Genomic DNA, 27,096 nt, shown 5'->3' with positions numbered 1-27,096 from the left:
ATAATGCGTATAGAAAAATTATTATAATCCTAAAATAAGAAGGTGGCTAAGGAAGAGTAACACATCTTTTGGAATGCATTATATCGAGGAGGGACTGTGTTCTAAGATCGATGTCTTTTCTTTATCCAGACAGTTTGGCTATTAGTTACAGTGGCAGGAGAGATCTTACCTTTCACCAGGTTTAGAAATTGGTCATGTGAATAATGCTGGGCAAGAAGAGAAAAAGTAAGGGTCAGTTCTGCAGCTGGCCAGAAAGCAATGATCTGTTCAAAAAGTTTTAGATGGGAGTCTCAAAATGTCAGGGTTTGAGTTTTGGAGTAAAAACAATAACACAGGAATGGCAGGTTCTATAACCATATCCCTTATGCTGAGGACCTGCAGGGACAAAAGCTATATACTGGCTATAACAAACGGAGGAATTCAATACAATTGAGTGAAAAAGCTGGCTGGATCCAACCCAATTGCTTTTTTGGGGGGGGGAGGGGGGCTGATCCACTGAATCACGTCAACCCTTATCAAAGTCAGATCTTGGATACCACCATCACCCTACTCAGCATTCAGATTCTTGGGGATGCAAATCCATACCATAAGTAGCATTTCCATCCCTGAAATTATTCACCTAAAAGAAATCAAATAGTTTCCATTATTAGAAATACTCTATTGCCATTGCAATGTTCTTGGACTATAGTTCTGCAAAGCAGATACAGCTTACTGGTTTCAGCAAGAAAATAATTATTTTATTTATAGTGTTACTCACTATATGCACTGGGAATTAATTAATCTTACTTGCCAATAGCTCTTTTGCTCAAACAGGCAGATATAACAAGTAACTTTTCATAAGTCACATGTTTTTTTTTTTATTTCTAACAGCTCCCCTTTGTGGAAAATAAAAATATTACAGGACACATACTAGATTATTTTCCTTGATTATATTTTCGTTTCTTCTTCCTAGGCATAAGAACTATTTATGAATATGCCCCATAACATGTACATTTCTTCTGCGGGCGACAGGAGGCAAAGGTGCTCCAGAACCACCAGTTGCTCCATAACTAACCATAGGAAACAAAGTAAAAAAGCCTCACTTGCCAGACTACAGCTTACAAACACAAAGGTGGAGGTGTCTCTTGTTCCACCTGGCATGTTAAGAAGAACTTATTGATTTCGTAAGAAAAACTGGCTGCAGTATCTTTCATTAGTCCCACTATACTACCAAGAATACGAAAGGGCAGTATTCCATGGCCCAAGCAATTGAATTGCATACCACCCCAGGATAACCTACGTTAGACGACTGAAGAAACTGACAGTTCTCCTTAAGGCAGATTCTTCTTTTCTCCCTTTTCTAGCAGCACCATGTGCAAAGATAGAAACAGACACACACATGACATTCCATCCACTCTGTTGTATCCTTAACCATGGTAGAAGTGACATTGACGTGTGGCTTTGTGTAGAAGATATTGCAAGACTGAAGGAGGAGCAACCAGGCAATGAGGCAAGCAACACCATGATTTCCCACCAGCAGATACTTGTTTTCTAAGTTTGACCCAGGAGGTCCCTTCCAACTCTATTATTCTATGATCCTATGAAGTATAAATACAAATACAAATAAAATAAATACATACATACATACTGGTTTGATAAGGAAAGAAGACTGGTTAGGCAGGAACTACAACGGAAGCACAGGGAATTTAAGAAAAACAATGTTACTTTGACTCTGAGTGTTTTGGGCTCTTAATACTAAAAGAAATTGATCAGGTTATGGAAAACTGAAGAATTGCATAATATATGGGTCCAGCTACTAGGAGATCCTAGTTCTGACAGCTCAGCATTCTGGTCTACTATAAATCAGGGCCTTAAAACTCAAGCGTTATATTCCTTCTTGCATTTCCCCACAGGTTTGGAAAGCATATTTGAAGAGCTTGTTTTCGACTAATAGGATTTTTTTTTTTGTCATCAGACTGTTGGTTATAAATGCTTGTTTAGCAAGCTGGCCAGCTGTTGCTCGCTCGGAAAGAAAGGCTTCAATAGTCTTTGCTCAGGGAAAGCCCATGCTGTTGATCTTACCCCAAACAGATTAATCTGTGTTGGTAGGCAAAACCTTTTGATCCCTTGATTACTCAGATAAACCAGACAGGGGTTATCCCAAATTCATGGAAGCACACAAGAATTGTGCCAATTTGTAGAAAGGGTTTCCAATTCGACCCTGACTGCTATCAGCAATTGTCATATTTAGGCAAACAGTATTCTTCTTATTTTTTGTCAATGCTTGTGGAGTGGCTAAAACAAAGGATATTTTAGGATGGGAACAGATTGTCTTCAGGTGAGGAAGTTCAACTATGGATCATCATCTGCTCTTATCCCACTTGATAGAAAAATACACACATTTTTCAGATGGTAGTTATGTAGGGCTTATGGGCCTAAAGGAGGCTTTCGATTTGGTCCCCCAGACTAGACTATAGGAGAACCTGCAAGGTACCTCAATTGATAAAAGATACTATGGTTAATATATTATCTGCATTCTGACGCTACTGCTCAGGTTCATTGTGGACAAGTGGGCGAGCTGTCTGACTCATTCAACCTTGAACGTGGTGTCAGACAAGGGTGCCTGCTGGCTCTATATCTGTTACATTTCTACTTAAATGACCTGTCAATCCCGCCATCCTCCTTGTCTAGCATACCGTATTCCTATTCTGCTGCATGCAGCCAATACAATCTTGTTATCCCACACTCATACTGGTTCACAGAGATCCTTAAAGCTTTCTTTTGACTACTATCGCAAAGAAGGTTTGACAGTAAAATGTCAGACGTCCAAGATATTTACTTGAAAATAGGAATCGCTATTGGCTGGGTTGTGTGTATTGAATCAGAACAAATGAAAGAATTTTTTAATCTTGGGATCTTATTCGCATCTAAATCTAAACTGGGCTTCAGAACAACAGCCATGAGAAACAAAATCAAACGGGTATTTTGAGTTTCTTTTGAACAAGGGGAAAGAGACATGTACACAGAACTATTCAAGGTTTTGATCTAAAGATAATAGGTAAAGGTAAAGGTATCCCCTGTGCAAGCACCGAGTCATGTCTGACCCTTGGGGTGACGCCCTCCAGCGTTTCCATGGCAGACTCAATTCGGGGCGGTTTGCCAGTGCCTTCCCCAGTCATTACTGTTTACCCCCCAGCAAGCTGGGTACTCATTTTACCAACCTCGGAAGGCTGGAAGGCTGAGTCAACCTTGAGCCGGCTGCTGGGATTGAACTCCCAGCCTCATGGGCAGAGCTTTCAGACTGCATGTCTGCTGCCTTATCACTCTGCGCCACAAGAGGCTCTTACTAAAGGTAATACCAACTTATAAAGGAATAAGAATTAAGGCGCTCATGGAATCTACTGACATTCCGCTTCTTTACTTCCTTAGAAAGCTGCTAAATATGCCCCATTATGTTGCTGGTGTGGCTTTGCATACTGAATTTGCTTGGAGGCTACAGCCTGGATATTTGCATTTAAACTGTGTTCAAACTTACTTTGCTATGTCAATGGCTATCTGGCCATATTCAAGGAGGATCCTTATCCATCATCATGGCTTAGGGATCGTAGCTAAGAAACTGTCAGCTGTTGGTTTTAACCACTGAATCTATCAAGGATCAGCAATGACAATTAAGAAAAGAATTAGGCAATTTGATTACAATTATTCTATTCTTTGTACTCAACAAGTTTGTTCTTCATGGTGGGTTGTTGTTGTTTTTTTAATACTTCTCCCTGATTCTCTTCCCTCCTGTGCTTACCATCTGATTTCACCTTATCTACTCAGGGCTTTTACACTTGCTAGAATTACTGTCCATTCAACGGTGGATATGAAAGGCTGCTTTTTTGCATCTTCCCTATTCTGCTGGAATCTGTTCTTGCTCCCTTGATAACACAGATTCAACCTCTCATTTTATTGGAATATTCTAGTCTAACATGCCATTTTATTCTGTTGTGGCTGGTAGATTTCAATGATTTTAACCCAAGCAGGGTGGCCCCCTTCCTACTCTCAGATCAAAATCCTAATATAGCTCTGGGTGTTGCAAAAAATATTATTTTTGTATTTTGTGATATAGAGATTAGAGATGAAATTTCATATCGTTATAATGCTCAAGGCACTGAATCATAGAGTTTTTGTTGGACAAAAGAAAGGAACTCTTGTTTTCCCCCAAATGATGATTTACATCATTTGTAAAGTCCAAATCATAAATAGCCCATCAATGCTGTTTTATTTAATTGTCCACTAATGAACGTAACATTGATGGAGATATGTCTTTGTGCCATTAGTGGGCTAACAACCTGGGTTTCAGAATTGGAACTATGCTCAACTTTCATATAAGCAAGAAATAGACCTGATAATGCTCATTAATATAAATTGGAGGAGGGGGGAATGTCTGATATCTACCATTCCAGTAATCACTATTTTACTTATTTATTATATTTAAATCCCATGCTTCCTCTAGAAAATGCAAAGCAGCTTTCACAGGGGCTCCCAATGGTCTGCCCTCCAAGTGCTGATCCCAAACTCCCGGGATTCACTACAGGCAATTAATCAGAAGCTCCCAGGACGATAAATCTAAAACGCCTGGTGCAAAAGATACATGTTGGGACAAGACAGAGGATATTGGTCTTCACACAGAGCCACAAGCACAGCTCATCTTACACCGATAGATCAGGCCGTGTTAATGCAACTAAGGAAAAGCTGGCTGATTCAAGAGCAAGTCAGAGATTTGAAAGTGCCCCATGGAAGTGGCCGCAAGGAGAAAGGGACACCTCACCTGGCACTGCACTCCAGTCAGTTGCTGCCAGGAAGGTGGCACGTGTCAGAGTGATCGTACTGCGTTACTTACACTGTGCAGCTGCACGAATGGGATTTTAAGAGAATCTAAACCACATCACAAGTGGACAGAATAAGCTAAAGAACCAGAACACAGCATCCATTCCTGAATGTAGAGGATTCAAGCATACCCTGATTGCTGTGGGAGACCAAGATGTCAAAGAACCTCCTCAGTGGAGCTGCATGGTGGCTACATGCCTTTGAACAGTACTTGCTGGGGTGCAACTAGAGGAGACTTCATACCCTTCGTGTAGACCAGTGGTCCCCAAACTTTTTCTGGTTGAGGACTGCCTCCGGGGGTGGGGGAGAGCCGGCGGTCCGGGTGCCATGCACGCGCGGCAGGTCCACACAAACGCACATGCGCGGAGCTGCCATGGACTACAATTCCCATGAGCCCCTCCCAGCGAACGCTGTAGTCCATGGACATCTGGAGGGCCGCTGTTGGACCACCCCTGATTTATAGGGTTGCCATGAGTTGGCACTTCACACACACACAAATAATCAAGCCCCACTTTTCAAAATCTTCAATGAATGCAACTTGCAGGAAAAGAGTTTGATATTTGCGGGGGGGAGGGGGGCGGTTCCTTCCACTTTTCTCATCCTTTTAAAATTTCCCAAATAGACCCTTGGGAGGCAGGGGAGGAGTTCCTGCATTAAAGGAGAGAGAGTACAGTCCCTAGAATGTTTCTTTAAAAGTGGTTAACATCGGATCCCTCTCTGAGACAACGGGACTTGCATTTTCCCCCTTCTTGTGTCAAGGTGACAGAACACAATGAGTTCTTTCAAAATAAAGCTGAGAGAGGTCGTGAGAGAAGCAGAACATGGAGACCTCATGAAAAGGGCATAGAACTAAGATGTGTGAAAAATTCAGACCAAGCCAGCCGCATCCAACACTGTGTCAAAGCACCACATATGGAGAAATTAATGAGGGGGAAATTGAAATATTTTGTTTTGTTATTATGAAGGGATGATTTATTGACTACCCTAGATTGCTAGTTTCAGTCATTTTTTACTTAGGAAAGAACCCAACCGATTGTTGACACCTCAGTGTTAGATATGACATTCCAAACTAATATGCTCTCAATTTTCCCATCCACCTCACTTAAACAAAAAATTCCTCCAAGCCTTCTTTAAAAAACAAAATTAGTTTAATACTTTTTATTTCAAAAATCCATGCTGCATTATCAAGTACTATTCAACCCATTAATGCAATGGGGGAAATGCAGAGCAAACAGAATGAAATTTCTTAATAACTGATTAACCTCTCTCAGCAATTTTCATATACAGCCCAAACAGGTCACAATAAGTTTGATGTGGATGAAAGATAGTATTAGCCTTTGCAAGTTGAGTCCAGTGACCTCCGGCAGGGGAAGAAAGGAGACTCAATACCTTCTTTGCATTCCATTCCCCAACACTTCTTGCAATCTCAGGGGATCCATGCCGTCATGTTCACAGAAGCACCAGCAGTTCTTTCCGTCACAGGAGATACAGTAAAGTGCTCCTCTCTGGCAAATTTTGGAATGCAATGACCGAAAGATGATGTTGGGTATGCAGGGTACTTTGGTGTACAATGCCCCCACCTTCATCACCCAGTAAGGTAAAGGTATCCCCTGTGCAAGCCATGTCTGACCCTTGGGGTGACGCCCTCTAGCGTTTTCATGGCAGACTCAATACGGGGTGATTTGCAAGTGCCTTCCCCAGTCATTACCATTTACCCCCCAGCAAGCTGGGTACTCATTTTACCGACCTCGGAAGGATGGAAGGCTGAGTCAACCTTGAGCCGGCTGCTGGGATTGAACTCCCAGCCTCATGGGCAAAGCTTTCAGACTGCATATCTGCTGCCTTACCACTCTGAGCCACAAGAGGCTCCTTCATCACCCAGTAGCTATACTAAATGAGACATGTGAGAGGTGTGCTAGTCTGCACATTCCACACAGCTGTTTCCTGCAGTGAATCTTTGTGGATTCCCCCAATGGGAAAAAGTACATGTCTTGCTAGAGTCCTTTTGTATGTGTATGTAAACAAGCACAGACAAATCTCTACAGACCTGAAGGCCCAGAGGGGAAAAATAGGTTTGCCAGCTCTGGATTGGAAAATACCTGGAGATTTTGGGGATGGAGTCTGAGGAGGGTGGGGTTTGGGGAGGAAGGGACATCAGTGGGATACAATGTCATAAGAGTCCACCCTCCAAAGCAGCCATTTTCTCCAGGTAAACTGATATGTTGTTTGGAGATCAATTGTAACAGTAGGAGATCTACAGGTGTCACCTGGAGGTTGACAGTCTAAGGAAAGACAGGAGGGTGGACTCTATGGCCTTGTATTCCACGGTGGTCCTGTCCTCCCCAGGCTCTGCCTTCAAATCCCTAGGAGTCTCCCAACCGGGATCTAGCAACCAAAACCTCCAATACCCCATCAATGCCCAGGGGGACCTGGCAACCCTACTAACATTTATTACAGTATGAGCATTTGTGAGTCAGAGCTCACTTTCTGCACAATGATACTGTATCTCTGACTCACAAAAGCACATCTGTTCCACTATATATTTCTGGTAAGGCCTTGGAGGAGGAGCATGTCTCATGGCTTAAATGCCACTCAGCACTTCACACCCACTCAGGGTAGCTATCCCGCCCCTGAGTACCTCCTCCTCCAACTGGCTTGTCTGTCCAGTGGCCAGCCAATCACCTTCTGCCCCCCACACCTGACCACCCCCTCCTCCTTCCACTTCCCTGTGAAGCTGAGGCTGCAGCTCCCTGCTGCGTGAGAGCTGCCCCTGCCAGTGAGCTCCCTAACAGCAGCCTGCAGCCTTTCCAGGTCCTGGGCGGAAGGGAAAGACATCTGCAGAGTTCTTCCATTCAACCCCTTTAATCTAGCACCAGTTGTATTCCTGAATGCAACAGGCTTTGCCCCTAGTACTGAAATAAAATGTTGTTAGTCTTTTAAGGCGGTGGTCCCCAACCACCAGGCCACAGCCCGGTGCTGGGCCACGAAGGCCCTGGCACTGGGCCGCAGCTCCCTGCCTCTGCAGGGCCGCACCGGCCCACGCATGCGCGTTTGCGCCATGCGCTGCTGCAAACCTGCATGTGCGGCACAAGATTGTGTTTTTCACAATAATACTTGATTAAGGGGTTCAATGTTTCAGTGTTACGAAGTTTAACTTATTATCAACATATGCCTACAGGCTGACTTACTGTGACCATTTGAGAGTGGTTCTGAATAAATAATACTCTTTTGTTTACCGCAATTTATTTTCTACTCTCCAGTGTTTTCATCCCTACCTCTTAAGATGGTAAAAATTAGGGAGCATGTGCTATTGTAAGGCAAAGTACAGCAATTCGAAACTCTGACTCAAGTACTGGTTATGCTTGCAATTTTTCTTATACACTAAGAAGACATTTAGAATTTCAAATTTCATAAGTATCCCAATTGACAAATTATCTGTCATCTAAGTTACAAATGATGCATTGTGTACTGATATATAAAAGAAGTTTAATTTGGGAGTTTCTCCCAAAAATTTCAGAATTAGCAGAAATTTTACATCTTATACCCCCTACCTATTATAAAACCAAATAAAGCATGCCAGAAGTTGCAGTTTGGATACGGCCCGGCCCGTGCATAACTGGTGTGCTTCGCGTCTTCCCCCTCCGTGTTTTCTATGTGACCCGAAATCGCCAGTTCGGCAGCCGTGCATAATGGGCCTCAACCTTTCCTCCCTCACAGGGTGTCTGTTGTGGGGAGAGGAAAAGGAAGGCGAATGTAAGCAGCTTGGAGTCTCCTTCTGGTAGAGAAAAGCAGCATATAAGAACCAACTCTTCTTCAAAAGCCTATGATCTTTGGGTGAATATCACAGAAGTACATGCTCCCCCCTCCCCATCCCTCCCAGAGTCGAACGCCATGCCATAAAACTGAGATGCATAGCAAAGAACAATTTGAGCTGTCTATGACAACGCTACAGATAATGCCCCAGAGAGTGCAGCAGCTGCTTCCATCCACACAGTTCCACGATCTCGGCAGGTATTATGTTCAAATTCATTAGTCTGCTACTACAGCTTTAGACTGTTATTAAGCTTGCCAGATGGTTATGTTTTCACATCCTCTCCAAACTGCTCATTTCTCCTGAAGATTGATAAGAGGCAAGGGAGAGACCCACCAGGTTTCGGTCACGTGGGAAAGGAACTAAACAGAAGACCTCCCTCTGTCCTGTTGGAGCCAGAAGTCCAGGGCCTTTTCTACCCCTTGCTCAGGCCATAGCCGCCTTCTCCTCTTCCATTCTACTCAGAAAGAGATCGGTCTTCCTAATCATGCAGATATCTGTATATAGGGTTCCCAACTACCAGACAGTACCTGGAGACCTTCCACTATTACAATGCAATCAATCAATCAATATTTATTTACGGTCATTCGGACCAAAATTCAAATACATGCAATTGAAAACTAAGACAATTTAAAAAGAAGAAAAAACAGTAATAGTATTATAAATTTCTTTTTAAAGATCTGGCGACATAAATATTCAATCTAACATCTTAAAGTTTTTAAGACATAGTTTAAGTTGCCAGTGACAATTGGCTCTTTGTACTTCTGAAGTTGGATCAGAGAGAAATTTTTGATCCACATACATAGTACACAATTTCATGGCGGCAGTGCATAATTTAGCTGTGCCGAGAGTTATTTCCTTGTCTTCGTCTTAAAAGCAGCAGCTTGACTTTCTCCTTTGGGGAAGATCTGTCCTTGTGCCAGCGGATGGATAGAGTCAGACGAACATGTGCGTCTGTTCTGCCCCATTTATGATGCCATCAGATGTAACTTTATTCAGCCACTATTACAACTGATCTCGAGATGATCAAGATCAGTTCCCCTAAATAAAATAGCTGCTTTGGAAGATAGACTCTATGCCATTATACCCTGCTGAAGTCACTCTTCCCTCCCCAAATGCTGTTTTACCCTGGCACTACCCCCAAAATCTTCAGGTATTTCCCAGCCCAGAGCTGGCAACCCTAATATGCAGAGAAAAGGTGCTGGGTCAACCAGAGGCAGGTGTCAAAAAGAACTTTAGGCCTGTCTAGTCAGACAACCCTTTTAATATTTTTTTCAACTACTGCAGTTCTAAGAAAGGACTTCAAAGGAAAAAAGTGTTTTCTCAGATAAAACAGTTTGGGCCTATTATGGCTGAAAAGAAAGTTTGTTGAGGTTCTCTCTTTCTAAAAGCACCACTCCAAACACAATGGAAATGGAATTGGTGATTCAGCCACTCCAACCAACTAATAAACACAGTCATGCCTCTCTACTGATTGCATTACAGTAATCATTTTAATACAAATGTGTTATTTTTCAACCGCACCACATCCAGTATGCACATTAAGGCTACAGCCTACAAATTTATCCATGGAATAAAGGCCCATGTTCCTGTAACTAATATTGACATAAGCATTAACTGCACCATTGTGACGTTTTCAGTCAATTTTTTACTTGGGAGGAGGGATTTCCAAGGACCAAAGCAAAAATAAAACATCAGCACTAGTATGAAATCCCAGATAGCAGAGAATCACCAAGATGGGTCATCCCTCACTCCACAAACATGCTTGCTTTACACTAATTTTGTAATGAAATGTATTGATAGCTAGGTGAAAACTTTTTGGTTTTTTTTCTAAAAGGAGATATAACTTTAAACTGCAAAACACCTATCTTGAATTTGCTCCATTGACTACCAATTAGTTTCAGAGTTCAATTCAAGGTACAGGTCTTCTCACCCAAAACCTACCTACCTACCTACCTTCCTTTATTTATTTATTTGATTTCTATACTGCCCTTCCATATGGCTCAGGGCGGTTTACATACAACATCACAGGGGGATACATGGAACAAAACAACATACAACATAGTCAAATACAACAACAATCCAACAGGGGTTCTATCCAACACAACTTCAGTGATCCCAACAACAACAGTATAACAAGAACATAAACTTAGCTAAACCCCTAGAGAGGTCAGACTGGTTCAGGCCATGGAGGGAATGTCTGAGGGGGACCTGTGGTCAGTCTCAGGCAAATGCCTGGTGGAGGAGCTCCCTGCGGAACTATGGGAGTTTATAGCCTTGGACATGCATATCCACAGGATGGCCTTCTCTGATATACACTGTGGCAGCAAGCTTCACTCACCTGAGCAAAGCCTTCTGGAAGTTCCACCCTGCAAATGTGTATGGTCAACAGCTGCTCATACCGGAGCATTCTCAGTGGTGGCCCCTACCTGGTCAAATGGCTTGCCTGATGAAGTCAGGAGGGCTCCCAGGCTTCTATCATTCCACAGAATGTGCAACACTGAGAACAGGGTTACAGTCTATGAATGACCAGGCAGTCTTTATCATGTTGTTCATTCTATATATGCCTATTTTGCATTGTTGTACATTTTTGCCCTACTTTTTTATATGCACTGTACAGTTTACTGGTACATTCTCTAACGTTGTAAATGTAGATTTTATCATACAATTATAGTGTTTCTATTGCATTTTAAATGTATATTAGCTCTCCTTTAATATCTCTACAAAAATCAGACTATACGTTTAGAAGAAATAAATGCTTTCTCCCACTGTTCATTCACATTCCTTAGTACCAAGGGAATTCCTTGCTGATGACAAGGAATTTTGTACTGTGCATGAATATTAACTTATCTTCAAATGCAAAGACAAACAAATCTAATTTACCAGCTTTTTAAAAGGAAGAAAGAAAACTTTTCTATATTATTTTAGAACATCTGCCACATATAGGAAACTAGGAATAAAGCCCATTTTATAGGTAAATAAAATGGGCGCTAGCAGGCAGTCCGTAGGGAAGCCATCGCAGGGTGAAGGCTTTCCGGGGATCTGGGCCGTGACCGGGGCTGTTCTCCCGGTCGCGGGCTGGCGCCCCAGGGTGGGAGAAGGCGGGGAGGCGGCCCCGCACCCCGGGGCGTCTTCGGTCCTACTGGGGAGGGGCATCTTCGCTGGGCGCGGCTGAGGCTTCCCCCGGCCGCAGGAGCGGGCTCGGTGGATGGAGAGGACGGCAAGGCCGGGTCGGCGGGGAGAAGGTGGGGACTCACCTCCGCAGGCTGGAGCGTCTCTGGCTGAGTGAGCGGCGGGCGGCGGCTCGGCGGCGCCCTTGTACTGGCGTCCGGCAGCAGGAGGACATGATAAGGCAGGCTGTGGGCTGTTGGCACGCCTCGGCGGCGGCGGTGTCCTGTCAGCGGTCATGTTACAGCACGGGCAGCGGCTGGTGCGGGTCCTCGTTGTCTCGGCAGCCATCTTAGGGCGCGGGCCATACCGCTGGCGGCGGCAGCAACGTGTGTGACAGGGCAAGGAGATAAGCAGACTTCGGAGATCGGACCATGGGGCCAGCGGCAGGGAAGCTCAGGGACAGGCGGGGAGCAGGGCAAGTGTTTAAGCAGGCTTGGGCGGTCGGGCCGTGGGCACGTCGGCGGCAAGGAAGCTCAGGGACAGGCGGGGAGGCGTTGAGGTGCAAGTGGGGTGGGGGTGGGGGGACAGTTAGTGGGCGACGGCGACGGTTTCAGGACGTCGTGGATCGGGGTGGCGAGCAGGGAGGGGCGTGCAGGGTGCAGGTGGGAAGGGTGCGGTCGTTGGCGGGCGGGCAGGCGGAGGAGGTGTGAGTGCGGTAGGTGTGGAAGGGTATTCTCTGGGCAGAGGGGAAGCGATTTCCCCCGAGCCCAGGGAAGTGGGGCGAGGTTCCTCCCTGGCGGCCATCCGTGCAGGATGGCGGCTCGGGCGGAGTGGAGTCTGTGGCGCAGCGTCTGGGAGACGGGCCAAGTGTCCAACACGGAGGCGCACTTCGCACGCCTCCCAATTGGACACTTGGCCCTGGAGTTCCACATGGAGGAGCGAATCAGGAGCCGCTTCATGGCTCCTGATTCGCTCCTCTGAGTTTTTATCCCGGACAGAGCCCGCCCTAATTCCTCCCCAACAGCCCTTACTGTTTTATTTAGTCCACGGCGCCCTGCGCCGCGGGCATTTAAAGATGGGTTTTAAACAAACTATTTGTCTGTTATTATCCAGCCGTAACTGGATGGCTCAGGAAGAGTGGCCTGAAACTCAACCCCTCCAAGACAGAGGTCCTGTGGCTGGGAAGGAACATCTCACTCTGTGCCAAGAACCTGGGAGTGATCTTTGACGCTTCCCTTACTATGGAGGCACAGGTCACAAGAGCAGCGCAGCTGGTATTTTCCCATCTTTGCCAGGTGAAGCTATTAGCACCCTACCTGTCCCCAGAATACTTGGCTGCAGTAATCCGTGCAACGGTCACTTCCAGGATTGCTCTACATGATCCTGCCCTTGTCCTTGATCCAGAAACTGCAGCTGGTGCAAAATGCAAGAAGTTCAGGATTTATTAGGTTTTCACCTGACAGTCCTTCCTTTATTCCAAATATTACTGCATTTACTAAATGAGAAAAAGGAATGCTGCCTGCATTTAAAAGAATAATTATTATCTATATATGCTAACGACCTAGCTAGTCAATGTAAATAGACCACTGACTTATCTAAAGCTTAATGGAAAATGAAGGTATGGGATGCAGCCTGGTGAAAAATCCAAATACAATATTTTCCTGTGGATGAAAAATAGACACATTTGTAAAAATGTAATTTCTACGACTTACCTGCAGTTTAAAAAGTCTTGTAATAGGATAGACCAATACTATAGCCTATACTTGTAATGACTTTATTATATAAAATTTTTGCTTTATGAAATACTCACCCGAGTTGAGGAATTCGTCCCCAGCAGTTTTATCAGCTTGTAATAAGCTGTTCAGAAGTATTGGTTGCTACAAACACAAAGGGGAGAGAGAGTTACAACTGAAAATCATAATTAATACTGAGGTATTGATATGCATTTTTAAGAACACATGAAACTATCTTACATTGGTCAGGTCAATCTACTCAGACTGACAGCAGCTCTCCAGGGTCTCAAGTAAAGATGCCTTGTATCACGTACTAACTGATCCTTTTACCTGGGGATGCTGGGGATTGAACCTGGGACCTTCTGCATGCACAACAGATGTTTCACCACTGAGCCATATCACATGAAATGTGTTTAAATTGAGCTTAAAGCAGTTTGGCCTTGACAATTTGCTTGACCTTGACAAACTTTTATTGTGGGAATTCTTTACCTTGTTAACTATATAAAAGAATTTTCACAATAAAATGGTGTCAAGGTCATAACTTTTGCTTGAAGTTCTAGGTAGAATGCCACTGTTATTGTCTTCATTGTATTGACCCAGGTTCAACATTAATGATATCTAAGAGTGTAAACGTGTGTTTATATTTACTGCAAACTTTAAAAACAAACAGATGGAAATCATTTCCCTGTGAATTGTTTCAGTTCCTGCATTGAAAGAAACAAAACACAACACTTCCTGAAAACAACAAGTTCAGAAATGGTGGTTCTTTCAGATAGTGTTTTAAAAGGCAGCTCCAATTTAGACACCAAATGGGAACAAAATTTCAATCTGGAAAGAAAAGCCAGGCAATGAAACACTGCTGCAGTGCAAGAGTAGCACAATAATCAATGGTGTGTGGATGAATTTTAAAAGCATCGCTCAGTACAAGCATCATGGTAGGATTAGGTCTCAATCTAACTGCAAAGCAGTGGCTTGGGATGGAGAGTACGAGGCTAGCCAGAGAGAGTGTGGCTAGCGCATAGATATATGCTGGCACATAAATAAGAACACCAATAGGCTGCATCCTTGAGTTGCTATATACACTACAGCAGTCATTTGCAACTCAAGTATCCACACAGGGTAATTCAGTTGGATAGAGTAATGATTGGTGAACAGTAAGTGCATTGTGGCGCAGAGTGGTAAGGCAGCAGACATGCAGTCTGAAAGCTCTGCCCATGAGGCTGGGAGTTCAATCCCAGCAGCCGGCTCAAGATTGACTCAGCCTTCCATCTTTCCGAGGTCGGTAAAATGAGTACCCAGCTTGCTGGGGGGGGGGGGGATAAAACGGTAATGACTGGGGAAGACACTGGCAAACCACCCTGTATTGAGTCTGCCAAGAAAACACTAGAGGGCATCACCCCAAGGGTCAGACATGACCCGGTGCTTGCACAGGGGATGCCTTTACCTTACTTTAAATACATACCAGCTTTGCAAGTGGACAGGTGAGCAAGGACGCTACCTCTGCTCATTTCACGGGAGCCCATGTGAAACTCAACAGTATAACACATACAGCTCTCACCCACAGAGATCCTGTATATTGATCTTAGCATGAAGATGCTATTAGTTATCTGGATATTTACAGTCTGCTTTTCTTTCCAATAGGGTCTCTAAGCAGCTTACGACATGGCCCGATAACCCTCAGAGCTAAATTAGGCTGAGAGAGTGACAGGCCCAGCACACATCTACAGCAAAGAACAGACTTACACCTGTCTCCCAAATGCTACTCCAACAGGCTAACCCTTACCCCACGCCAACTCACTAGCAGGTACAACCCCACTACTACTGTATGCATGGCTGCATGCATACATCGCATGGGCTATTTAGTTCATTTTTGCCCCACACTTCTGCCAAGGAGCTCTCACCACTCCTCCACTTTATCTTTACAATAACCCTGCGAGGCAAGCTAGGCTACTATCGAGTGACTGGCTCACAGTCCCCTGGCAATTTTAGAGGGATCTGTACCTGGCTCTCCCAGACCCTAACCCCACCACGCCAACCTGGCTGTCAAGTTGCAGTCAAGTTATGACGACTCCCATATAGGGCTGCCAGGTCCCCCAGGGACACCAGCAGGGGATGAAGGAGTAGGATCAGAGGTGCTTTATCCTCGTAGCACATGTTACTGGCCCTGCGGTTCCAGGAGCCCCATGGTGCTGCAGAGTTAGGGAGCCTTCACACCGTTTCTCTTCATTTTGCTTTGGCAAGGTCTTCGTTTCTTCCCATTTGAAGGCTGGCATTCCTACAGTCCCATACGGCAGGGGTAGTCAACCTGTGGTCCTCCAGATGTTCATGGACTACAGTTCCCATGAGCCCCTGCCAGCGATTGCTGGCAGGCGCTCATGGGAACTGTAGTCCATGAACATCTGGAGGACCACAGGTTGACTACCCCTGCCATACAGGTTTCAAAGCAAGAGACATCCAGAGGTGGTTGGCCACTTCCCCCCTCTGCCTAGTAACCTCTGCAGTTCTTGGAGCTCTCCCATCCAGAAACTGACCAGAGTTGCCCCTGCTTTGCTTTCCCAGGCTAGGACTGGGCTTGAAGCCCTAGCACTTGAAAGAAAGTGCACATTATGCATCGGCATTGCATCGCCTCTCTCCAAACCTCAGCCAATAAAAAAGGAGTCGTCAGAGCACAGATATAAGGAGAGAGTAAATAAGCGGTAAATTACTAAACCTTTACCAGCAAACTGCTATTCTAGCTCGGTTCTTCCTCACGCTGCGCATTTGCTAGATGCCTTCATGATACTGTTTACTAATTTACTACTAATTTACTCTCTCCTTATCTCTGCCGTGGTACGAGCCCTGTCCCATGGCCTGAGGAAGGGTGCATGCCCACCAAGGTTCACGCCCTGAATGAAACTTTGTGGGACTCCAAATTTGTCCCGCGACTTCAGAGCAACCCACCTGGCTCTCCTTCTCCACACCGTTTTGCAGCCAACACGCTCTTGGAGCCGGGGCTCTCCGGATGTCAATAGACTACAATGACCATGAGCCCCGGCAGGGGCTCATGGTCATTGTAGTCCATGGAGAGCCCCGGCGAGTACCTCAAGACCAAACCCGGGGCGGCGTGAGGGGAAGACCGCCAGGGTCCCCCACCCGCTTCCCCTCCCGAGGCAGGGCCTAGCGGCGCCGCCGCCTCCGACTCACCTCCAGGCGGCCCGGCTCTCCGCAGCCGCGCGGGCCTCGTGCTCAGAGCTCGGCGGCCTCCCCGGCGCTTCCGGCTCCGGGCTCCGGCGGGCGGGCGGGCGAGCTAGGCAGGCAGGGCAGGGGGACCGGCCGGCCGGAGCGGGCGCGTGCAAGATGGCAGCCTCCGCCCGGCCTCGCGTGCTGCGGCTCTACAGGGCCCTGCTGCGGGAGAGCGAGAAGTTCACCTCCTACGCCTACAGGTACGGCTGGCGGGCCCGAGGGCGGCGGGGGAGCTGCTGGGAACGGCGTCCCTGGGGCCTGGGCTGCATTCGGCAGAGGGGGCTGGGCGGTGGGGGGGTTGGGTTGGGTTTGGGTTTCTCCCCCCCCCCGCCCTCTTTTTAAAAAGATGCTCCCAATCCGGAGTTGAGGTGGTGATTATGGTTGTTAGGATAGGGTGATTACAAAATGAAGGCCCCGGGGCACCCTCCTTTCACGCCCGCAAAAGATTGATTTGACAAACAGACCGACAAAAAGGTGTATTCATTTCAGCGTGCCCACGAAAGCGCACGCCTTGGATACCTCTTTGTGGGTCTTAAAGGTGCCATTGGACTCGACTTTTGTGGTGCTGCTTCAGACCAACACGGCTACACACTTGGATCTGTTATTGTTATTATTATTATTAATAATAATAATACGTGATGACATCTTCCGCCCCCTGCCCTGAGGTGGATGGCTGTGGGAAATGGGGGTGGGGGTTACCCTGCCAATCTTGTTTCAGGTTGCTTTTTTAATGTCCTGTCAGCATTTTTATGGGATGGGGTTTTATGTTTTATGGGGATTTCATATTGTAACCTGCCACAAGTCTCTAGAGAGTGGCGGGCTAAACATCTAATTAGTAGTAGTAGTAGTAGTAGTAGTAATAATAATTTCTTTAACGTTGTACGTGTTTTGGAAATCTTGCTGGGCATTGTTGCAACCACCCTGTAAACGAATGCCAAAAGCCAAGGGACCTACCTGCCAGTTGGGTGAAGGTTGGGCTTTGTGATAAATCTGGAATTTGCCCGGAACCCATGGGAAAGGGTGGCATGGAAATCCGAGTTGCATTTCTGACTCCAAAACCAAGAGTACAAATCCTTGCCCCTTGGTTTACTTATTTGCTGCATGGGTAGGTAGGCTGGAAAAGAAGGACTTGAAGAATGGGTATTTCCAAATTCCTTTAAGACTGGTACATAATTTGAAACCTGCATTCAAGGAGCTTAGCTGTGGTTTGAAAGTCTTTTAGAGATTGATCCCCCCCCCAAAAAATAGGATCATTAGATTCTCTCTTTTAACTTTTCCTTCAAAAAATTGTATCTCAGTCTTATGCATGTTTATTTAGATTTTCCCTTGATTAGGGTGAGACTTCCTGCCTGGGTAAGAACACATAAAATTGGATCACTTCATGCGTAATAGTGAAATTTCTCCTTTGTCTGGTGTTTCAATTAATCAGAACAGATTAGGTATGTTACCAAACTGATCCTTACAGCAGCAGCACAGGGTAAGACAGAATTGTGACAGGATTAATATGGCAAGGTCTATGAAAGATTGCCCAGATGGTGAGTTTGAAACTAGTTCAGTCACTAAAAACTTTGTGGCAGCACTCATAAAGCTTTGTGAAATTTCAGCACTTTCACACTAAAATCTCGCGATTCAGGAACAGCGGCAAATGCGTTCCCTGTTTGCCTTACGTCTTGTGAATCCCAAGAAAATGCAATTCCCCCCTTCCCCTGGGAGGGAATTAGCAGTAACCTAAAGTGGAAGCTCAAAAGTCGTATTGGCTTCCTCCACTGCTTGCCTCCTCAAAATGATGACGTTTGAGATCCAACCAATGCTGTGCCTCTGCCCGGCCTCCTCCACTCCCCGCTGTATTTTTTAAATTGAAAATGTTTGCATTACAACACAGTTCCAAAGTAGCACAAACACAGCACACTCACTGCCTCCCCATCTTCCCCTCCAGCAAGATTGAAAGTTCAACAGAACACTCTTTGTAAATTTCATAGAGGGAAATGCAACCTTGGTCAGTTTCATGCAGGGAGATGAGAATGCTTGTTAATTTCATCCAGCAGCCTCCCCTCCCCCTTTCTCCAAGTATAACAACAACAACAAAAACTGCTATCCTTGGCTTCAACCAAATACCTGATAGAAGAGCACCATTTTAAAGGCCCGTCAGAACTTCAGAAGTTCTGTAAGGCAGGCGTAGTCAACCTGTGGTCCTCCAGATGTCCATGGGCTACAATTCCCATGGAATTAGCTAGCCATTGCTACCCTGACTGTGATTTTTCCCCTGATATCTAGCCGATATCGTTCTCCATGTAGTTTAGCCTCTTTACTGTGGATCCCATCCTCTGCTGCCAACAAGAACCTTGCCTGTGAGGCTGGGAGTTCAATCCCAGCAGTCGGCTCAAGGTTGACTCAGCCTTCCATCCTTCCGAGGTCAGTAAAATGAGTACCCAGCTTACTGGGGGGTAAATGGTAATGACTGGGGAAGGCACTGGCAAACCACCCCATATTGAGTCTGCCATGAAAACGCTAGAGGGCGTCACCCCAAGGGTCAGACATGACCCGGTGCTTGCACAGGGGATACCTTTACCTTTACCCACCTAACCATCCCGAAATGCAGTCTACAGTCCTTCCGTTTACCCATCACAACATCCTGGGGAACCTTGTCAAAAGCCATACTGAAATGCAGGTAAACGAAGTCCACTGAGTTTCCATGATCTCATAAGCCCGTCACTTCCGGGTCTGGCAGGACCAGTTGGAGTCAAATCTGTGCTGACTTCCCCAGATCAACAAATTGTTCTCCAGATGATTGCAAATCGCCCCCTTTAAAATCTGTTCCATTATCTTCCCTTCAATTGAGGTCAGACTCATTGGCCTGTAGTTTCCCAGGTCTGCTCTCCTTCCTTTTTTGAAGATTGGGATAACATTCGCTCTTTATCCTTAATGAAGTTTGATCATTTAAATGTCCTGGCAGATGCTGCATAATCACAGGACCCCTTTGGACTCAACCATCACCATCATGGATCTCAGTATTAAGTTTTAGCTTAAATACCTTTGTGAGTAGCTGTTTTTTTCAGAGAATGTTGCTCACATGCTAGAAGGAGACAAACCCTGTGATATAGCAATAAATGAATATTGTGTTACTTGGCACCCCCATCATTTTTGCAGCTTCAGTCACTTTGGATTGTTTTTGAATTTCAACATGCAGATGCATTTTAGCTGTAGTGGGGCAGTATGTTTTTGTTAGTGGAAAGCTTTCTGGCGCAGCACATTTAGGGAGCCATTTCACTGCACGATGCACACATTTGGATCTGATCTGGAAATGGGTATATTTGGTTTACTGTTATAGTTTGCCCATAATTGGTGATTCAGTCAGAGGCACGAATAACATTGTTAATGTCAGGGTAGCTAACAGAACAGTTGCAGGCCTCTTTTGAGCTGAAGTGTGTTAAATTTGATAAAAGCATTCTGCTCCCATCCTAGAAGGGCTGTTCTTGCTTCTGTCACTTTTGTTTGTGTGTGTGTGTGTGTGTGTGTGTGTGTGTGTGTGTGTGTGTGTGTGTGTGTGCTAGTTGTGGCACTTGGATGCAGGTGGTGGTAAAGTCAAGTCCAAAATGGAAACAAAAACAGTTTAAGTGCAAATGGAAAAACAAGAGCGACAGTCAAGAGTCAGAGATAAGGTATAAGGACTTCTTGCAGAGATAAAGTGTAGCAATGACAGGTATTAGAAAATGATTTTTTGAAGCTGCACTTAATTGCCAAGGTATTAGTCTAGTCCACTGGGAGCTTAGCACCCATGAGTGGAGGACACTCAGAGAGTGTCTTATTATTCCTTATCTTGGGCACACATGCAGTGCTGTTCAACAGGCCATCAGTTGAAACTGGATGTCTGTGAGTGTCACCTGTATCCCCTTCCCTTTGACCTTGCTACAAGGCACTCATGCACGGAGTGGAATGGGAGGGCTAGATAAAAATATGGGGAAAGTGTACAGAATGCTGTTTCACCCCATAAATCATTATACTGCCTGTATATATGCCTATAGAAGGGAAACGGGGCTCTGTTGAGCTTGAGGAAACTCTCCATGTGCAGGCACTGTGTTCACAGTGGACTTGTTTACTCCCCCCTCCAGTGTTTATAGTCTCCTTCCTACTGACCACAGATTTTGTTTCTAATGGACAAAACTTGACCTATGCCTCTGTCTCTAAACTCTTTATTTATTTATTGCTTGTTTGCTTGGATTTATATAACTGCCCCTCCCAGTGCAGGGCAGTTTACAACATACCACTACATTAAAACATTAATCAATAAACAATTAAAATAGTTAATAATTAAAATCATAAAATACTGAGAGCACTCATAAATCTTACTTGCAAATGTTGCATTGTATATCCATAATGCATTTGTTCCAGGGGGAGGACTTTGGGGGGCTCTTGTGGGAGGGGGCCATGTTGATGCTCTGTAAATCAAACCAAATGCCTGGTGGAAGAGCTCTGTTTTGCAGGCCTTTTGGAGCTGCAAAAGCTCCTGAAAGGCCCAGAAGTCTTCCAGGAGCACATTCCACCAGGCTGGGGCCAGGACCAAACAGCCCCTGGCCGTTTTTGAGGCCAAGCGTACATCTCAAGGGCCAGGGACCACCAGCCAGTTGGAATTAGTGGAGCACAGAGCTCGGGCGGGGGCATAATCAGCCATCAGGAGTTATCTGTAACTTCTGCTGAAGTTATTCGTATTTGTACACAAATAAGAATCTTTTTGGACATAAAATGTGCTTTGTCTCTCCTTTTTTAGCAATGAAGGATGACTTCTATATAATCCTATATGGAGGTGACGAATAGAATATTCAAACCACACACATTTTTCTCTCTGATCAAATGTTATAGTGCAAGTATTTGTTAATATAATAATAATAAACTAGCAAAATAACACTTTTTCAATTTGATCTACTAAGTATAAATAAACGTAAACATGCTAAATCAGATCAAGCTCTGAACATATTACCAATTTAAATGTTTCTAGGAAATCCCACACCACTACATAACGCAACCTATCTCATGGTGTTTGTTTGATTTTTGTCCATGAAAGTGTTAACACTTGGATAGAGTGATGTGGCATAGACTTTTGACGGAGTGCCTCACCAGAGGTTCCTGAGTAAATGTCACATGTTGAGACGCAGAGAGGAGGAATAAACAGATAGCTTTTGCAGCGATGTGAAGTAGACTGTAGAGTTCCACAGGGATCAGTATTTGGATCAATGCTGTTTAATTTTGGTAAGTGATTAGGAGTTGTGGAGGAACAGCAAAGGGACCAGGTTTTCAGATTATTCAGGATGACGAGGACCAAATTGTGCTATGAAGAGCTCCAAAGAATTCTCTTCAAAATGGGTGAGGAAGAATATTGCAAAAATTCCTAATTTAAAACATATATACAAGTGAGGTCTGGACTGACAGTAGGAAAGAGATTTTGGCATTGAGGTGGATTGCTAATTTAGCATGTCAATATGTTTCATTGTATCAGCAGTGGGAAAAGGCAAATCCTAAATTAAGGATTAAATTATGGAGAAGGCTGGAAAACAAAGCAACTGGTACTTAATTTACATCGTGTACGTTTCTGGTATGGTAGGATGTTTTTCTCAGGTCTGGCTGTGATATCTCAAAAAGGATAACGAAATACTGGGGAAGATCTAGAAACAGCATCTAACAAGGTTAAGAGGTTAAGCATCTCCCCTAGACTAAGGAGTTTGTGGGCTTTATAGAAAAGATGACGACTAAGAGGAAACATGTGTGGATAGAGAGAACTATTTTTCCTTCTCCCATAATATCAGAATTGCAGGATAGATGAAAAGAAGTACTTCTTCAGTGAGGATTAGTTAGCTTGCAAAAATCATTGCAGCAAGACGTAGTGAGAGCCATGAGTTGAGTGGGTTGTAAAAGGGATTGAGATAAATCCATGGAGAACATGGGTATTAGCCATGATCACTGGATGCCACTCAAATATTTAGAGGGGTGGGGGAACCTGAAAACCAGTGCTTTGGGAGGAACAAGAGGCGAGTTGACCTTCATGCTCTACTGGTAGGCCTTGCTAGGACAACTCTTTGGTTGCACTTGGAAACAGGATACTGGACTGGATGTGCCACTGGTCAGAGACATCACAGAACATCTAGAACCGATCACCTTCCCCTTGAGTGCACAGTGCATATGTTCTTAGAATAGTTGCTGTTCAACATGGGCATTCTACTGTCTAATGGGAGTATTGCTGAAGGCATTATTATTTTTGGTTTGCTTGAATTCTCCAGGTCATCTATTTCTAATTATCCCCCTTTATAAACTGTATTACTGTTTTTACTTCCTCCAGATCAGGGGTAGTCAAACTGCGGCCCTCTAGATGTCCATAGACTACAATTCCCATGAGCCCCTGCCAGCGAACGCTGGACATCTGGAGGGCCACAGTTTGACTACCCCTGCTCTGTATTCTCAGTATTTCTTTGAAACTTGTTAGAATTGTTAGTGTGGTCCACTTTAAATCAGGTGTAGAACCCAGAACAATAACTCCTTTGGCACAGAAATGAAGGGCAGGACAAGGAAGATTTGGGGAATCCCCCATGTTTGCTGGAAAATCTGTTTAGTGTTGGGGTGTCCTCAGTCCACGGATTTAGGTATCTGTGGTGGGGGGGGCACACATTGCTATTAGTTATATAGATAAAGGGAAAGAATCCTGATTCTGGAAGTCCCTGGTTCAAATCTGACCTCTAACATAAACTTATTCGGTGACTTTAAGCAAGCCACCCTTTGAGGACAGAAGAATCCTGCTGGATCAGACCAATGTGCCATCATCCTGTCTCCCATAGTAGATAGAGAAGAAACTGATGATGGCCATGTGATTAACCAGTTTATTCAAGGCACTGAGTCAAAACAGGTTCCGAGGTAATCACCTTGTTTTCATGTTTTCTTCCTCAGTGACTCAACAGAAGTGTCTTCTTAGTTTCAAATAAAGAAATTCTCAGTATAAATCAAGCTTTCAGTGTTCCCTGTCTTAATTATATCAACTACAACCAAAAGGTCTTTGTATTTTCAAATAGGCATTGGGGAGACCATGACTATAGTCTATGCAGGACACTTAAGTTGAGTCACTGAGGAAGACAATACGAAAACAAGGCGATCACTTCAGGACCTGTTTTGACTCTGTGCTTTGAATAAACTGGTCAATCACTAGCCATCCTCAGTTTCTTCTCTGCTGAATTTTGGACTGAGGGGTCAATCTTTATCACATAGTGGATAAGCAGTTACTCTTGAGGGCCAACAACAGGACATAGTGGCCAATATTCTTTCTCCTGCTGTTGCCTTCTAACAGTGGGTTTCAACGGTTTATTGCCTCTGAATGTGGAAGTTCTCACTCAGCAAAACAGGGGGAATAATCCTGACCTCACTAGCAAGGATTAGTAGGATTAACATTAATGAATCACCTGTAACAGTGTCAAGGATGACACGTGTGCTATATGAAATTGTTCCTAGTGTTTCAGCAAGTTACATAGAACTTCTTTCCTCAGCATTGCTATGACTGTTTTATAATTTGTTTTATCAAAGTTTTGGCAAACCTGTGGATGCTCCCTTGTTTATCTAGGACATACGCCATCAGAAGAATAAGAGATGCCTTCAGAGAAAACAAAAACCTGAAGGATTCAGCAGAAATTGAAACACTAGTGAACAAAGCAGAAACAAATCTAGAAATGATACACCGACAGGTAAGACTGGTTTCCACCCCGTAGAATCATAGAATCAAGGGGAAAGGACCTGCAGGGTCATCTAGTCCAACCTACTGCAGAATGCAGGAAACACACAACTACCTTCCCACCCGACATGGCCCCAAATCCAGATTAGCAGAGCATGGCAGAAATGTTAAAATCACTCTTATGAAGTGCAGAAGTTTATACCACAAGCTGTTACAGTAGAATCCTACAGAGTTATCTTCCTGTACATCTGTTGAAATCAGTGATCTTAATAGGGTGTAAGTCGTCTTAGTACTTCACTGTAACATGGCTACCCCTTGTGAAAGTACCAAATGTAATTTCTTTCCAAAGTGTGTTCTACCAGCCTTTGATTCCCTCAGCTTAATGTTTTGCAGTTAGGGGAAATCGATCCATTATTAGAACAAGGAAGTGTGTGCGTGTGCATGCACATGTGGGGTTGATTTCCTTTTATTGAAACCAGTGAACATATGAAACTGCTGTAATGAGATCCAGCATGGTATAGTGGTTGAAAGTGGCAGTCTCTACTTTGAAGAACTGGATTTGATGTCCCACTCCTCCACATGCAGCCGCCTGCATGGCCTTGGGTCAGTCACTATTCTCTTTGAGCTGTTCTCACAGAGCAGTTTTCTTAGAGCTCACTCTGCCCTGCCTACCTAGCAGGGTGAAGGTAGAGGAAGGGAATGGTGATTATAAGCCACTTTGGGACTCGTTGGGGTAGTAGAAAGCGGGGTAAGAAAACCAGTTCTTCTTCCTCTACTCACGCAGCTGTTCTAGTTCAGTATTGTCTACTTGGAGTAATGGTGGCTCGCCGAGGTTTTAGGAAGATAAGGGTCTTTTCCACTACCCGCAGTCTGAGATCTTTGAACTGAAGATGGCAAGAACTGAACTTGGAGTCTTCTTTATTCAAAGCCCCTGCTATGACTCCAACATCCTTCATGGATTATAGTGCAGGAACATTATAATGTGGGTGTATTCACACATACAAAAGCAAAGATTTTTTGCTTCCAGTAAAAAAAATCCATGCTCATCATGGTTTTTGCTCACTTGTGGTCAGAGCACTGTGTGTGACAGCCCATTGGTCCGAAACATGCCCTCCATCATGCTGTGTTGCTTGTGGTAGGATATTACATTACCCAAACCCTTACTCCTCCAAGAAACAAAAAGGAAAAAAAAATAGGCAATCTTATGTGAAAGTCTGGAAAGCTGGAATACCATTTTATGCTGTTTTGGCTCCAATAAGTGCTATTGCATTGCATATCCGAAACCCAATCTGCCATTATTTTGAATGCACATTACATGAAGCACCTGTAACATTGTCAAGGATGCCTGAAGTTGTAGTATATGGAGTAGTGCCATATGTAAGACAGAGTATCTGACTGGCTGTTGCTCTCCGTGGTCTCTCATAGAGGAGATCTTTCTCATCCCTTAACTAGAGGTGCCAGGAATTGAAACTGCGGGACCTTCTGTATGCCTTTCCATAGAAGAAAATGTAATTTGTGGTGCAGCGCTAGGAGAGTTATGCTCTTGTAAATCCAATGCAGTCCATAGGTTTAGAAAGGTAGGACTCTGTTTAGGATTGTTATGTCTCTGTCTCTGTCTCTCCCCTCCCCCTCTCCCCCAATCCTGAGGTGCCATATCCCTCTCTAGTAAGATTGCTATGTGAACTATGATTACAAGACATCACAGATGCCTCTTAGATATTGCCTGTGGATATCCTTAGGCTTTTTCTGCTACTTTTCTATCCAGAAGATTCAAGATGGCTAACAAAATCTATAACATCGCCATCAAAGTGCAATGAACGTATGCATGTATATTATGTCAGACCTGTTCTTGAGTGGAAAATAATAGCAAGTCGTATGCAGTAGATTTTGTTTTCAGCCCTAGGTTTGCTTTGATAAATGAAAATGAGCTTTAAAATGAATTTTCTGGTTGTGGAGGGAGCCTTGAATGCTAAAGTAGTTTTTTCGTAGTATAAAACACACGCTTATAAAATGGCATATAACTCATGCTTCCTTTTTAAAGGGAACATTGCTAATGAGCAGGTCTCTGAATTAGCTCTCACATTTTAAAAGCTCGTTTATTAATAGGGATTTAACAAAAACATTTTTCATGATGTCTAAGCACATATGGATGTGGTTTTATTTCTAGTATATAATTATGTCTTTTGAATGAAAACTGTTAGAAGTATTCACATTTTTTCAGGTTAATGCTCACATTCAGTCACCTAATAACGGAATCATTCAAATAGTAAAGTTGTCATAAACTGGGGCTTTCTGCAGTGTAAAATTTAAGACATGCATTCAATACACTGTGTTAAAACCAAGTCAGTGAAGCAAATCAAATATTAGATGTGTTCTGCATTTTGGAGATTTATTAAGATGTAGCACATCTCCTTTTGCTGACTTTTTTTCCATGGCACGTCGATAGAAGTTAAATAATATCCCAGCTGCCTGGCAATTCGTTGCTTCTCTGAAATCAAATTTATATTCACTTTACATGTTAATTTATGGTTTAGTCATCAAAGTGACCATTGGCTCCTGTGCCTCATAAATAACTACTGGAATCAGCCAAGAGAGAATGTGAAATTGTGACAGATTACTGTCATTTGTTCATGTCATTCATGGAATTTGGCTGAATTTTGACAAAA

General features: G+C 44.3%; 2 protein-coding genes across 8 annotated transcripts in view; one reads left to right on the top strand and one right to left on the bottom strand.

Moving 5' to 3' along the window:
- FARS2 (phenylalanyl-tRNA synthetase 2, mitochondrial) overlaps window positions 1-16,896 on the bottom strand; it is a 229,994-nt gene extending 213,098 nt beyond the window's left edge. For 3 of the 7 annotated variants that reach the window (XM_077353109.1, XM_077353112.1, XM_077353118.1), the window contains exons 1-2: window positions 16,690-16,896; window positions 13,584-13,650 (exon numbers count right to left, since the gene is read on the bottom strand). The gene's annotated coding sequence lies outside the window, so the exon portion shown is untranslated. Of the gene's footprint in view, window positions 1-169; window positions 207-13,583; window positions 13,651-16,446; window positions 16,485-16,689 lie in introns of those variants that run through there. The other 4 variants (XM_077353115.1, XM_077353113.1, XM_077353110.1 and 1 more) reach the window with 4 other exon arrangements.
- The window catches only part of LYRM4 (LYR motif containing 4), a 68,011-nt gene continuing 57,691 nt past the window's right edge, over window positions 16,777-27,096 (top strand). The window contains exons 1-2 of the mRNA XM_077353119.1: window positions 16,777-16,928; window positions 24,323-24,443. Coding sequence (XP_077209234.1) covers window positions 16,843-16,928; window positions 24,323-24,443 — 207 coding nt within the window. The 5' untranslated portion in view covers window positions 16,777-16,842. The remainder of the gene's footprint in view (window positions 16,929-24,322; window positions 24,444-27,096) is intronic.

Source organism: Paroedura picta, chromosome 9 (genome assembly GCF_049243985.1).
Source record: "Paroedura picta isolate Pp20150507F chromosome 9, Ppicta_v3.0, whole genome shotgun sequence".
Taxonomy (NCBI): Eukaryota; Metazoa; Chordata; class Lepidosauria; order Squamata; family Gekkonidae; genus Paroedura; species Paroedura picta.
The sequence above is the reverse complement of the archived record's forward strand: the minus strand, read 5'-3'. Positions and strand labels throughout refer to the sequence as shown.